This window comes from Halichoerus grypus, chromosome 8 (assembly GCF_964656455.1).
Source record: "Halichoerus grypus chromosome 8, mHalGry1.hap1.1, whole genome shotgun sequence".
In the NCBI taxonomy this organism is placed as follows: domain Eukaryota; kingdom Metazoa; phylum Chordata; class Mammalia; order Carnivora; family Phocidae; genus Halichoerus; species Halichoerus grypus.
Window position 1 is genome coordinate 42655665 of NC_135719.1, and position 16235 is coordinate 42671899.

The 16235-nt window shown below is 37.5% G+C and overlaps 1 protein-coding gene across 1 annotated transcript in view; it reads right to left on the reverse strand.

Annotated features, from left to right (window-relative positions):
• ARIH1 (ariadne RBR E3 ubiquitin protein ligase 1) overlaps nucleotides 1–16235 on the reverse strand; it is a 120990-nt gene that overhangs the window by 22200 nt on the left and 82555 nt on the right. The window contains exons 6-7 of the mRNA XM_036104739.2: nucleotides 2645–2711; nucleotides 772–878 (exon numbers count right to left, since the gene is read on the reverse strand). Coding sequence (XP_035960632.2) covers nucleotides 772–878; nucleotides 2645–2711 — 174 coding nt within the window. The remainder of the gene's footprint in view (nucleotides 1–771; nucleotides 879–2644; nucleotides 2712–16235) is intronic.

A 16235-nucleotide genomic window follows, 5' to 3' on the forward strand; every position in this document is an offset into this window, starting at 1 on the left:
GAGAAAAAAAAAAAAGAATGGTATGGGATACCCTTATAATGTCTATTTGCCAGCTCTTAGAGCTAATTGGTTTGATTGTTTTCTTACTCCTAAAAGATCCACAAGGAAAAAATGGAAAATCATCTTAACTCTCTAATAAGAATATGTGGTATTGGAAATTCTCTATTAAGTCAAATCTAGAATTCAAAGGCTGAAGAGTATGTTATAAACTCCAAGAACAGAGGTTACCAGGAAGGCTGGGGCCAGAGGAGCCACAGGGAAAGTGTTGGTTAAAAAGCATATCTCATCAACCATGTTTTATCTCTCCAAATTTATCTGCACATTTTCTTTCTAGGATTAAGATTAAACTTGTCAGAGCAAAGGAAAAATAATCCTGTGTATTTTATTTCCTAAGAGATAACTTGAAAACAGAGCAAGAACGATAAAGGGACCAAACATAATCTGACAAAATAAGCAGTCCATCAGAAATGAGAAGAACTAAGTTCTTGTCCCAGATCTGTAAGTTTGCTCCCATATTAGTTTCAGTGGAGCACACTGATTATAGCTGCATTTTTCCCCCATTAGAAAAAAGAGCAACAAGGAAAGAGAAAAAATTATTTAAGATGTGGCCTTTTAATCTAATTCTTATTTAAAAGAAATATACACTATTTTAAATCAACATCACCCACCCTCCCCACTGAGGTAAAAAAAAAAAATTTTCTACTATTTTACTACCAAGAATAAATAGAAAAGCTATGTGTACTATTTCAATTTGGGAAATCACTTGCTTACCAAAACTGGCGCCCACATTTGCAGCGAACAGGTTTAGCATCAGGATATTGGACTTTAACGACATGGTGGCAATCTGGGGCAGGACACCACTTTAACAGTCGATTGCACTGAAACCCAAGTTAGAAAATAAAAAATGACAACAAATTAAATCATGAATGCAAGATATCCTAGTACAACAAGCAATTAACTTACATTGCTTTCCCAGTGCAAGGGCCAAAGACAGAGATGATGACACAAGCATATAAAAGCCTGCCCCCAATATTTAGTAGTCTTCTAAAGTAATGCTTTTAGATGCACTGTTTTTCTAAGATTACAGATCCCTTGAAGACCTGGTTTTATAAATATGTGAACTGTCTCCTGGTTCTACCTTCAAAATCGTACTGATAAACTTTAAAATAATTACCCATTTGTGATCATTAAGAAGCATCGATTTGGTTATGGTTCTACTTCAGGGCAATTTTCAAAGATGTAAGAAAACAACATACACTCCTACTTAGGGAAGGTGTTTAGAGCTATAGAATATACATGTAAATTTCTCTCTTTGACCATAAAAATGTCTTTTTTTTTTTTTTAAAGATTTTATTTATTCATTTGAGACACAGAGATACAGAGACAGAGAGAGAGCATGAGCAGGGAGAGAGGCAGAAGCAGGCTCCTCGCTAAGCCAGGAGCCCGATGGGGGGCTCGATCCCAGGACCCTGGGATCATGACCTGAGCCGAAGGCAGACGCTTAACCGACTGAGCCACCCAGGCGCCCCCATAAAAATGTCTTCTAAGAACAAAAGTCAGTTCCTAAATCATGGCAACAATCACATTTTAGTTCTTAAAAAAAAAAAAAAAAGTAAAACGTTTGAGGTATTTTTATTATGAAACAAAACATGGCTCAACTAACACTCTGCACCAGAATTAAAGTTTATTGACCATTTTAAAAATATACTATTCCTAAAATACGCTGTTTTCTAGAAGATCTGACCTTCAGTTTAATCTAAAAGACATAAAAATTACTTTGTAGAATTAAAATACCAATTTACATTCACGATCTTATACAGAGGCTCACAAACATCTTCTATAAAGAGCCAGATAGTAAAGATTTTTGTTTGTGACAGCCACGATGGCTTCTGTAGCAATTACTTAATTCAGCCACTGTAGCACAAAAGAAGTCAGAGAACAAATGGGCATGTTCTAATAAATATTTACAAAAACAGGCAGGTCATAGTTTGCTGACCTCTGTATTTGATAAAAGAAAGGCATTTGATAAAAACAAGTAACTATAGCGGCACCTGGGTGGCTCAGTCAGTTAAGTGTCTGCCTTGGGCTCAGGTCATGATCCCAGAGTGCTGGGATGGAGCCCCGTGTCCGGCTACCTGCTTGGGGGGTTGGGGGGCAGCCTGCTTCTCCTTCTCCCCCAGCTTGTGCTCTCCCTCTTACTCTCTCAAATAAGTAAATAAAATCTTAAAAATAAATAAATAAATAACTACAGCTCTCTTTATTAACAAAGTTTATTGGTAATGGAAGCTAAAACAAGCAGGAATATAGCAAGGTTAAACTGCCAAGCATTATTAAACATCACATCATTAATAATCAGCTACAATTTTTGCTAGCGATAAAGGAAGAATACTGAAAAAATAATTTTATCACCAAAGTTCTAGATCTATGAAGAGACATCTATTTACTGGTTTGTCACATTCCTTTGAGAATAAAGGTATTTGGTATACCTCATGAATAAAGTCCATAATCCAAGCTTATGGTCATAATCCAAGACCTTTAGGTCTTTCTTACTATCAAAAGTGTTTCGTATAAGAAAAACTAATTATATCTATTAATAAACAATTCCTCTTATTAAAAAAGGGAAAACTTAAGAGAAATCACTTACCTCTACAAAGCTATTTGTTATTAAATGCTGATACTTTAATTTAACTTTTGAATCTGTGATCAGGCGCCTGAGAGCAAGAATAAAAGTAGTTTATTAGGAAGTTCTCAGCCAAGAGTATTTTTCCACATTTATAAAATAAAATTTCAATGTGGTGGCTCTAAAAACTGCCCTAAATTGAAAATACTTAAATGTATATAGACTATCAACAAATATAACTATAGAAATCAAGACAACAATTTCAAAGTTTCTGTAGTTTTATTTTGGTAGAACCCCCATCCCCAAGTTTCTTATACACAAAATCTTCCATTTTTACCCAGTTTGTTATTACAGTCTAATGACTTATTAACTATTGTGGAGTTTAGGCTCCTTTCAGTGTCTTCTTACTTGCCTAAGACAGCAATTTGCAGCCAACTTCCCTAAGATGCTCTCCCAAAAACCAGTGTGTGAAATCAGAGATATTGACAAGAATGTCAAGATCCACGTTTTGCTATACATAAATTTGAGGGTCTTCTTCTGAGATCTGTTGGTAATTTACCAGAAATGTTTACTGACTGCAACCTGGCTTCCCTTGTCCACCTAGAACATTCTATATATTCATAGCAATTTCTAGAACTCATAGGAATCCATGAAAGTAAAGAATCCTGAAGCTTAAGTTTTATTAGTCTTAATGGTAAACACTCCTGTGAGTGTTTAAAGAAAATGGTGTTAAAGCAGAAAAAGAGTTAACCACTAACAAAACCTGTAAAAACTATCTAAAGTGAAGACAGCAGACAATAACGTTTTGTATAATCTAGCCCCATCGACTTCTTGAGCTTCTTATGGCACTGCTTGCCTTCCACAAGACCCCATCCTGTTCTGTGCTACTTTCAGTGTACTCCTGTCACGTTTGTGTTCTTTCAAAATAGTGGGTATCATCCTTCCTCAGAGGCTTTTGCATAGGGCTACCTCTCTTGAAAAAGAAAGAGAAGAATATCTGGTGGGCTCAGATGGGATAGCATACTGAATACTGGATTCACACTTACTAGCTATGTACTAGGGGTAAGTTCTTTGACCTCTCCATTTTTCAGTTTACTCATCTGTAAAATGGATAGCAGAAATAAGAGTTGTGAACTAGAACAGTGCCTGGCAAATAGTAAACACTCAATAAATATTAGATGCTGCTGTATTATTATTATTTTATTTAACTCAGCTAACATATAGTTACCAACTAAAGGAGGCCTTTTCTGACAATTACCCATACCAGTTCCTGCTCGGTTCTCATGGCATCTTATACATCTCCCCATCAGAAAAATCTGTCATAATTTTTTTTTATTTTTAAAGATTTTTTTAAAATTTTATTTATTTGACAAAGAGAGACACAGTGAGAGAGGGAACACAAGCAGGGGGAGTGGGAGAGGGAGAAGCAGGCTCCCCGCTGAGCAGGGAGTCTGATGCAGGGCTTGATCCCAGGACCCTGGGATCATAACCTGAGCCGAAGGCAGATGCTTAACGGCTGAGCCACCCAGGCGCCCCTGTCATAATTTTAATTAGAAAGTTATCTGTGTAGAGCTGGAACAAACAATCCTAAAATCTGTATGGAACCAGAAAAGACCCTGAATAGCCAAAGAAATGTTGAAAAAGAAAACCAAAGCTGGAGGCATCACAATTTCAGACTTCAAGCTGTATTATAAAGGTGCAGTGATCAAGACAGTACGGTACTGGCACAAAAACAGACACACAGATCAATGGAACAGAACAGAGGACCCAGAAATGGACCCTCAACTCTATGGCCAACTAATCTTTAACAAAGCAGGAAAGAATATCCAACAGAAAAAAGAGTCTCTTTAACATATGGTGTTGGGAAAACCGGACAGCCACATGTAGAAGAATGAAACTGGACCACTTTCTTACACTATACACAAAAATAAACTCAAAATGGATGAAGGACCTAAATGTGAGACAGGAATCCATCAAAATCCTAGAGGAGAACACAGGCAGCAATCTCTTTGACCTTGGCCACAGCAACTTCTTGCTAGACAAGTCTCCAAAGGCAAGGGAAGAAAAAGCAAAAATGAACTACTGGGGACTTCATCAGGATAAAAAGCTTTTGCACAGTAAAGGAAACAGTTGACAAAATTAAAAGGCAACCGACAGAATGGGAGAAAATATTTGCAAATGTCTTATCAGATAAAGGGCTGGTATCTAAAACTATAAAGAACTTATCAAACTCAACACCCCCAAAAACCAAAAAATCCAGTCAAGAAATGGACAGAAGACATGAGCAGATATTTCCCTAAGACGACATACAAATGGCTAACAGACACATGAAAAAATGCTAAACGTCACTCAGCATCAGGAAAATACAAATCAAAACCACAATGAGATACCGCCTCACACCGGTAAGAATGGCTAAAATTAACCAGTCAGGAAAGGACAGATGTTGGTGAGGATGTGGAGAAGGGGGAACCCTCTTACACTGTTGGTGGGAATGCAAACTGGTGCAGCTACTCTGGGAAACAGTACATAAGTTTCTCAAAAAGTTAAAAATAGCCCCACATTGGGCTCCCTGCTCAGCGGGGAGTTTGCTTCTCCCTCTCCCACACACCCTGCTTGTGCTCCCTCTCTCTCTGTGTCAAATAAATAAATAAAATCTTAAAAAAAAAAAAGTTAAAAATAGAACTACCCTACCACCCAGCAATTGCACTACTAGTTATTTACCCAAAGGACACAAACGTTGTGATCCAAAGGGGCACCTGCACCCCAATGTTTATAGCAGCAATGTCCACAATAGCCAAACTACGGAAACAGCCCAGATGTCCATCGATAGATGAATGGATAAAGAAGATGTGGTATGTGTACGTGTGTGTATACACACACACACACACAATGGAATACTACCCAGCCATCAAAAAAAAGAAAAAGAAAAAGAAATCTTGCCATTTGCAATGACATGGATGGAACTAGAGAGTATTATGCTAAGTGAAACTAGTCAGAGAAAGACAAATACCGTATGATTTCACTCATATGTGGAATTTAAGAAACAAAACAGATGAATATACAGGAAGGGAAGGAAAAATAAGATGAAAACAGAGAGGGAAGCAAACCGTAAGAGACTCTTAACTATAGGAAACAAACAGAGTTGCTGGAGTGGAGCTGGGTGATGGGCATTAAGGAGGACATGTGATGTAATGAGCACTAGGTGTTCTATGTAACTGATGAATCACTAAATTCTACGCCTGAAACTAATAAGAGTATATTATTAATAATATATAATATAAATTATATTAATAAAATATAATTAATAAGTTACCTAAATTAAATTTAAATAAAAAATTTTTCAAGATTTTTATTTGTGTGTGTGAGAGAGAGAGAGAGAGAGACAGAGAGAAAATGAGTGGTGGGGGAGGGGGAGAGAGGGAGAAGGAGAAGCAGACTCCCCGACTGAGCAGGGAGCCCAATGTGGGGCTTGATCCCAGGACCCTGGGATCACAACCTGAGCTGAAGGCAGATGCCCAATGGACTAAGCCACTCAGGCGCCCCTAAATAAAAATAAAATTTTTAAATCATTTGTTTAATATCTGCCTTCATGCTCCCTCATCCCCAAACAGTAAGCTCCATGAAAGGATCCCTCGTATCTAACACATTGCTTGGCCTGTAGAAATATTTTTTAAATGAGTAAAACCTCCACGTGTCAGGGATGCTGGAACTGAGGTCTAAAAATAATTAGTGTATTTGGTGATTCCTCAAAAGGTTAAAAACACAGGGGGTGCCTGGGCAGCTCAATCTGTTGAACTTCTGACTCGATTTCGGCTTGGGTCATGATCCTAGGGTTGTGGGATCAAGCTCCACACTCAGCGGGAAGTCTGCTGGACTTCCCCTCTGAGTCCTTCCCCCTTTCTCTTGCCCTCTGCACTATCGCCCACCCCTGTGCACTCACTAGAGTGCACTTTCTCTCTCTAAAATAAATAAATCTTTTTTTTTTTTTAAAGGTTAAACACAGAATTACCATACGACCCAGCAATTCTACTCCTAGGTACATATATCCAAGAGAATTAAAAACAGGTGTTCAAATAAAAAACTTGCACATAAATGTTCAAATAAAAACACAAATTTTTTCACAAAAAATGGAAATAACCTAAATGTCCAAGAACTAATGAATGAAGAAGCAAAATATGGAATATCCATAGAATGGAATATTATTTATCCATAAAAAGGAATAAAGTACCTACACATGGTACAACATGGATGAATCTTGAAAACATTATATTAAGTGTAAGAAGCCAGGCACAAAAGATCACATGCTGTATGACATTTAAATGAAATGTCCAGAATAAGCAAATCCGTACAGACAGAAAACATATGTGATTGTCAGGGTCTAGGGGAAGGAGGGAATGAGAAATGACTGTTTAATGAATATGGGAATTCTTCTAGGGGTGATGACAATGTTCTGGAATTAAGACAGTGGTGATGGTTGTACCACCTTATGAAAAGCCACTAAACTGTATAGTTTTAAATAGTTAAAATGGTAAATATTATCTTATGTTAAATTTACATCAAAAAATAAAAAATAAGAATGAGACCCAAAGTCAGATGCCCTGATTTCCCATTTTTTATTTCTATTACTCATAATGCTTCTCTGATGTGACAAAAGCCAATGATTTCTTATAACTGATCTAGACTAGCTGGTGAAAACAAAGGTTAGCCATAGGTACTAGACCAAGGTTCTTAGGTCTCAGTTATTAGGTCACAGTTTATCTCGTGACAGAGAAGAGTAAGAAAGTGATCTCTTACCCTTGAGAATAAGTACTCTCAAGAAGACAAGTGTTATCCTGGCTATTGATAAACTACTTCTCTTGACAAAGACCTGTTGCCATCACTTATATCAAAAATAGTTATTACACCAACTCTCATAGTAGAAGGCAGCTCTTTATGAAGGTAAACATAAGGACTTCTACTGATAGTCTACTATACATTATGAGCACAGTGTCAGATGCATTTAAGTACCCTTGAGTTTTGGGATAATTCTGTCTTTACAAATGAGATAACTGAAAAGTTATGATTTGAAACCAGGTGACTTTAAACACAAGGATTTCTTTTAGTATACAAAGTAGTAAACCACATCTTATGCTGATTTAGCACCCTGAGTAAATCAATAATATTATGTTTCAATTTAGGACTAATGATAAAATATTTTTCTGTAAAAAGGGTTTTTTTTTTTTTTCCCTGACAGACCAATTATAGACAAGTATAAATAAGGAAATAAAAATCATCCGCAACTCTATCACTCAGGAGAAATAACCACTTAACATTTTTATAACCTGGACCTTTTCCTCTTTTTGGGGGGTAAATGTAGGATATATAATTTTATTTTATTTAAAAAATATATTTATTTTCATTTATTTGAGAGAGAGTCCTAAGCAGACTCTGTGCTGATTGTAGAGCCTCATGCAGGGCTCAATTTCACAACCCCGAGATCATGACCTGAGCTGAAACCAAGAGTCAGATCTTAACCGACTGTGCTACCCAGGAACACCGGATATATAATTTTAAATAGAGAATGTACTACATATAATTTTTTTTTAAGATTTTATTTATTTATTTGACAGAGACACAGCGAGACAGGCTCAAGCAGGAGGAGTGGGAGAGGGAGAAGCAGGCTTCCCACTCAGCAAGGAGCCTGATGTAGGGCTCGATCCCAGGAACGTGGGATCATGACCTGAGCCGAAGGCAGACGCTTAACGACTGAGCCACTCAGGTGCCCCTGTACTACATATAATTTTATATCTTAGCTTCATCACTAAGATTATAGGCATTTTCCAATGCATTAAAATAATCCACACATTTTTTTTAAGATTTTTTTTTATTTGAGAGAGAGAGTACAAGCAGGGGGAGCGGCAGGCAGAGGGAGAAGGAGAAGCAGGCTCCCTGTGGAGCAGGGAGCCCGATGTGGGGCTCAATCCCAGGACCCTGGGATCGTGACCTGAGCCGAAGGCAGATGCTTAACCATCTGAGCCACCCAGGCGCCCCCATAAATCTTTTTTTATTTTTATTTTTGTTTTTATTTTTCTTTTAAGATTTTATTTATTTGACAGAGAGAGACACAGCAAGGAAACACAAGCAAGGGGAGTGGGAGAGGGCGAAGCAGGCCTCCCGCCGAGCAGGGAGCCCGATGCGGAGCTCGATCCCAGGACCCCGGGATCATGACCCGAGCCGAGGGCAGGCAGACGCTTAACTGACTCCACCCAGGCGCCCACACAAATCTTTTTTTTTTTTTAATAAACTTGAAATAAGGACCCCCCCACATCCAAACCTTTTTTTTTTTTTTTTTAAAGATTTTATTTATTTATTTTGAGAGAGAGAGAGAATGAGAGACAGAGAGCATGAGAGGGAGGAGGGTCAGAGGGAGAAGCAGACTCCCTGCTGAGCAGGGAGCCCGATGCGGGACTCGATCCCGGGACTCCAGGATCATGACCTGAGCCGAAGGCAGTCGCTTAACCGACTGAGCCACCCAGGCGCCCCAAACCTTTTTTTTTTAAAGATTTTATTTATTTATTTGACAGAGAGAGACACAGCGAGAGAGGGAACACAAGCAGGGGAGTGGGAGAGGGAGAAGCAGGCTCCCCGTGGAGCAGGGAGCCCGATGTGGGGCTTGATCCCAGGACCCTGAGATCATGACCTGAGCCAAAGGCAGTCGCTTAACCGAATGAGCCACCCAGGCGCCTCTCCAAACCTTTTTTTAATGGCTATGTTACATTCCATCTTCCTTGGACATTTGGGTTGTAGGGTTATGATAATGTAATCAACATCTTTATAATAATCTGCTCAATTTCTGGTCATTAAAAATGAATATAACATTCACTGTCATCTCTGGCTCATCTCTTCCTCTTATAGTCCATTCTCTAATTCTGACTTTACCCTGAAAATAAATTCAAAATCCAACCATTTCTTACTACCTCCTCTGTTACCATCCTGGATCAAATTGCCATCATCTCTCACCCAGACTGCTGTTAAGAGTCGCCCAACCTCCCCGCTCCTACTTAGTCTCTTCCTAATGCCAGCAGTCAGAGCAACTCTCTATAACCATGTCACTCTTCTGCTCAGAATCCTCTCATGGCTCTATCTCAGAAAAAGCCAAAGATCTTATATAATGGCGTATAAGGCCCTACACAATCAGCTTCATGCACCCCTCCCACACACTTCTCTGCCTCCCTTCAATATATTAAGTTTACATTTATAGTTCAAAAATATTTTCAAAACTTTAGATAATCATCATCAGTAACTTACTCTATATACTTTGCTTTGCGGACTACTGAATTTTGACAAATTATTCATTTTGCATTTCAATGAGACTAGGAAATTATTTCAGTATGAACTTGAGCTCTGATCCCTTAAGCCAAGTATTTTAAAACAGACAGTATTCTATAGCTTTTGTACTAAATTTCCTACTTTAGAATACTAAAGTAGTGCTCTTCTGTTTCACTGTGGAGAAATAATGGGAGGCATTCAATTTATTCCACTATGAGACATACAACTCCAATGTCACATGTTACCAAAGCATTCTCCATAAAGTCTCAGTGGACTACCTTAAAAATAGATACAATCTTCGGGCACCTGGGTGGCTCAGTTGGTTAAGCATCTGAACTCCTGATTTCAGCTCAGGTCATGATCTCAGAGCTGTAAGATGGAGCCCTGCTTCGGGCTCTGCACTGGGGATGGAGCCTGCTTGGGATTCTCTCTTTTTCTCCCTCTCCCTTTGCCCCTCCTGCACCCCAATGGGGAAAAATGATGAGTTAGATGCCATTAAAATGCAAACCTTTGTTCATCAAAAATCATTGAGAGAGAGAAAAGGGAAGCTACACATAAGGGAATTTAGTTGTAATATATATCTAACAAAAAACTATCAGGATATTTAAAGAATTCTTATAAAGCAATAAAGTAACAAAATTTTAAGTGATCTGAATGGGCACTTCATAAAAAAAGATATCCAAGAGGCTAATGGAAAGGTGTTTGACATCATTACCCACCAGGAAATTAAAAGTTAAAACCCTAAGGAGATCTCCTTACATACCCACCAGAATGGATAAAATTAGTGATTATAAATATGGGCAAGGAGTAAAGCAGTCACACACAACTATTTTGGAAAACCACTTGGCAGTATCTTTTGAAGCTAAAACCTCACTCCTGAGTATATATTCAAAAGAAGTCAGTGCATGTTTATCAAAAGACACATATAAAATATTCTTTGTAGCTTTCTCATAGTAGTCAAAACCAAGCAAACAAACCAAAAAACTCCCAATGTCTTCTCTCAGGAGAAAGAAATACGTTAGTCATAACAAAAAAAACCCAAACAAACCTAAAAACATAGATATATTTAATACATGCACATATCTCAAAGACATTAATTACGTTAAATGAAGCAGATACACACTCACAAGAAGAATACATGTTACATGATCCCATATAAATGAGGCTCAAGAACAGGCAAAACTAACTGATGGTGACAGAAATCATGACAGGGAACAAGGGTGAGATGGATCCCGTCTTAAGGCGCCTAAGGATGAACATTCTGGGTACTGGAAAAGTTCTTGATCTGGGTGGTTAGTAAAACAAACATACTTTTAAGGTTAATGTGCTTTACATACTTTAGTCACTATATTTAAAAACTTAATAAAAAAGTAAAATAAAAATCAACATACAGCAAACTGAGCCTATTGTACTTAAGAATAAGGATTTTCCCCTGTAAAAGATGAGATGCTTACAGTACTGAGATTAACACATATCAAAATTTAGTCTGTCTCGGGGCGCCTGGGTGGCTCAGTTGGTTAAGCGACTGCCTTCGGCTCAGGTCATGATCCTGGAGTCCCTGGATCGAGTCCCGCATCGGGCTCCCTGCTCGGCGGGGAGCCTGCTTCTCCCTCTGACCCTCCCCCCTCTCATGTGCTCTCTCTCTCTCATTCCCTCTGTCTCAAATAAATAAAATCTTTAAAAAAAAAAAAAAAAAAAAAAAAAAATTTAGTCTGTCTCTTGCCTCAGATAGTACAAACTGTATGACTTCAGCTTCATAACTGTATTTGTAACCTTTAAGATACTGTTAGAATAAAAACCATATGATTAAGATGTTAGGAATATTCTTCTTGGAGCAGCACTGACTTAGAAGACTACATTTACTTCTTGCTGGATCCACTCAACTACTTGATGTAATATTTATGTAGTTATATTACAAAAGTACTGGTTTACAATTTTGTGAATAAACTTATTGACAAAACATGAAAGAATCTGTTCCAGAACAGAAAAAAACAACTATAAAGTTGGCAACATAAATTAATTATGTATCTAATAGAAACTAGGAGGTGAAAGAGATAAAAGTGAATGACAACAAAGACGTATCAATTTCTTCACCTTCCACAGTAAGGAGTTAAGATATACTGCTTACAGTTGATGGAACAGAAAATAACTATTAAATAGCATTTAAGTTATATTATCTAATTTAAAACAATTTATTTTTGCATATATGTAATATCCATTCTGTAAGGCATTTAGAAGAGAATTTAAAACCAAATGTAGTAACAATGGCTGTAAGAGTGCTACTTGCATTCCACTTTGAGAAGAGTCATTTCAGGAATGAATGTGACATCTATTTTGTATTGAATGCAGAGAAGTGTTTAAAGTCATATGTAATAAAGATGGATAAAAGAGTGCTTATAAAAAATTTAAAAATTAAATACATAAAAAATAGAACAATTTATTTTTCATATACCATGACCCTAAGATTCATTTTTTAAAAATCTTATGTATCATTAAAGCTCAAAGTTAAAGCATTTGGTTTAATTTTGCTAGAAATGAGCAACAAGTTCCTGTCATCATCTCTGTTTTAAAACCTCCATATATGAAAATAAATCATAAAATTTTTTAGCAACATCTCATAGGATGTTGAATTAGAACACCACAATTCCAGATGTGTTAGCACTATCAATGATTAGTCAAGATGAGACTAAATAATATTACTTGAAGGTATTTAAAGACTTAATAGATACAAGTTTACCTTTACCATCCCTAAGATTAATAGAGAAACTATACATAGAAAAGAAATTTAGGCCCTAAAACAACTATATTAAAAAAATAACCAAGTGCTAAGATGAATAAAAATAGATGAATATTTATTTGGTCTCAAGTGATAAATAATTTAAAGATTTTATTTATTTATTTGACAGAGAGAGACACAGCGAGAGAGGGAACACAAGCAGGGTGAGTGGGAGAGGGAGAAGCAGGCCTCCTGCGGAGCAGGGAGCCCGACGTGGGGCTCGATCCCAGGACCCTGAGATCATGACCTGAGCTGAAGGCAGACGCTTAACGACTGAGCCACCCAGGCGCCCCTCAAGTGATAAATAATTTAGAGAAATTATTTTCATTAGTCCATGAAAACATCAAGGACAAATCTTAGGACAAAGAAAAATTCTCAAAGTATCCAGTTACCCTCCTGACTATGGAAGCATAACATTGTGTAGGGGAGACCCACTTAACCAAAGAGCCTTGATGGTATAGCACAAATTCATCACTAATGTATACAATGATGATATATGCTTAAAGCAAGAGAGAATAATATATTTCCAATTACTTATTCAAGGATACATGCGTATTACATATCCATTGCTAAGGAATAAAAAAATGAATCTACCACATAACTTAACTCAGGCACTTATGATCACACATCTTGAATGGAAATAGGCATTTAGTGAACATAAATGGGGGCCTGGAGTCATACAGCTTATGGTCTAAGAAAGAATACAGACATGAAATAGGCAATTACAAAAATGTATAGTAAGGGAATATGGGCGAGTTAAGGAGCACATAGGATATATATCTGCCCAAACCAATATGCAAATCTAAACTAAGACCTGAAGAATGACTAAGAGGATGAGTAAGTTAACAGAACTGAAGAACAAAATAGGAAGAGAGTATTGCAAATAAGTCAAGAGACCTTAGAGAAAAAGTAAACAAAGTCAAACCAAACCAAATGCAAATAAAATGCACAGTACTTTCAAGAAGCCAAGTTTCACACTGCTAGAAAAGAGAATGTGAGAAAAGTTGAGATGAAGCTGCACAGGTAAGCAATATAGAATGGAAATGAAGAACTGAAAGGTGATGAAACAATTTAAGGGAATCACTTAGGAACCAGTCATAGATTGCCAGCTAAGAGAGTATGACAGCCTGGATCAGGTTAATGGCAGTAGGAACAGAGGGAAATGGATGGATTTAAGACTAATTAGGATGTGGAAATGACAGAATGTGGTGTAAGGATCACTCTGGGAGAAAAATGAATCAGGGATATCATCAGGCTTCTAATTTAGGCAAGTCTTTAACACCTAGTGGTTACCATCTCTTGATGCTGAGCAGCTGGAAGAATGAGTCTGGTGGTGGTAGGAGAACTGGACAAGGCAAAGCCTGAGGAACATACATATGACGATGCCTGACAGGCAGTGGCACATGTGGGTTCCAAGCTCAGAAGAGAGAGGTGACCTGGACATACAAATCTGGGTCCAATGTATGATTAAGAAGAGTGTATAAAGTGAGAAGAAACCTAGAACCCCAAACAGCAATATTTTAGGAAGAGGCAGAAAAAGATGATTTGGCAAAGTCAACTGGAGTAGATCTGAAATAGGCCTAGGGAGGTGGCCTTGGGTGTTGGTATCTCTGTAAAGGGCATTTTACTGGAAATGAATACATTAGGAAAATAAAAGGCTATGGCAGCAGTTCTCAAACTCAAGCATACATCAGAACAACACTAGGAGGGCTTGTTCAGATTGCTGGACACCATCCCCAGAGTTTCTGATTCAGTAAGTCTGGATCTGGGCCTGAGAATGTGCATTTTTAACAAGTTCCTAGGTAATGCTGATGCTGCTGGTTGAGGGATTACATTCTGAAAACCACAGGGTTAGGGTAAAGAATAACAGACTATACATATGGACACTGAAATCACACTGGATGACAGCAAACCTTGGGAGAAAGAGAGTGAGGTGTTAACACTATAATTAAGTGGGAGCGACCCAAGAAGTCAAGCAAATAAAAGCAGAAAGGACTACAGCATAGCTGGATAACATAAGACTCAAGGATATACATGGATTTTAAACTGAAGTCGAGAAACTAAGGGCTTAGGACAATGACTTTGCCTCCTGACCATAAGGTATATCAGGGGAAAAGCCACCTTCAACTTGAGAAGGTTATAGGAGAATGTGTGTTCAGGAAAGAATCTGGTTTCAGGTTCAAGTCAAGTTCCAAATGAGTTGAATTCAAATTAAAACAAACTATTTTTTAATCTATCAAATTTAAAAATTAAAAATGGTAACACCATGACTGTGAAGGAGTCTATTTCTTTCATACTAAGAAAAAAACTGTTACGCATATTTCAATTATTTATTTATAAGAAAGAAAATGGAAGATATATACCAACAGTATACAATGATATAAAGTGAAAAATAAAAATTCCTCTTCCTAATCCTCAAGCCCTAGCTGATATCACCATTGAAATGCTCTTATAAGTATTCTCCAAATTTTCTGTGCATGTGCCAGGCTGCATATCTAAAGAGCACAAGAAACCCCAGAGGATACACACAAAGAGAACCACATCTAGATATATCACAGTTAAACTGTCTTAAGCTAAAGACACAGCAAATCTTAAAAAGTAGCAAATAGGGAACAATGAGATTAACTGCTGACTTTTCAGAAACAATGAATGCATGAAGGCAGTAGAATGACATATTCAAAGTGATGCTAATGCATGAAAGGCCAAAGAGCATATAAATTTGTAGAAATTGTCAAACTGCATTACAAAAAGGTTGCAACAGTTTATAGTCTCTACTGTACTATATTCTCACATTACGTTTTACCAAACTGTTTAATCCTTACTAATCCAAAATGCAAACAAAAAACACAATTTTTTAAAACTGGAGTATCAAATTCTGATTTACATTTACGTAGTTTACATAATGTTTATTAGCATTCAAATTTTTCTTTTCTTTTTTAAGATTTTACTTATTTGTGAGAGAGAGAGAGAGAGAGAGAGAGAGAGAGGCAGGCACACGCACAAGCAGGGGGAGCAGCAGAGGGAGAGGGAGAAGCAGACTCCTTGCTGAGCAAGGAGCAGGATGTGGAACTCAATCCCAGGACCCTGGGATCATAACCTGAGCCGAAGGCAGCTGCTTAACCGACTGAGCCACCCAGGCGCCCTTCAAACTTCTTTCATCGTGAACTGCTTTCCATAGGATTATCCTCTTCTTGATTTGTAAGAGCCCTTATGATATTAGCCACATTCATTTTATGTGTTGAAAATATTTACTCCATTCCCCGCAAAAAAAAATTTCATTCATTTTCATAAATTCATAGCCACATCTCCCTAATCCAAATGCCTCCCCACTCTACACTATCCTCCACTATACCAAAGTTGTATTTTTTTTTTAAAGCTTATTTATTTTTAGTAATCTGTATACCCAACATGGGGCTTGACCCCATCAAGAGTCACATGCTCTTCTGACTAAGCCAGTCAGGCGTCCCCGACCCCAGCCAAATACATTGTATTTCTTAAAATATAAATCTTATTTTAACAGTCTTAAACCTT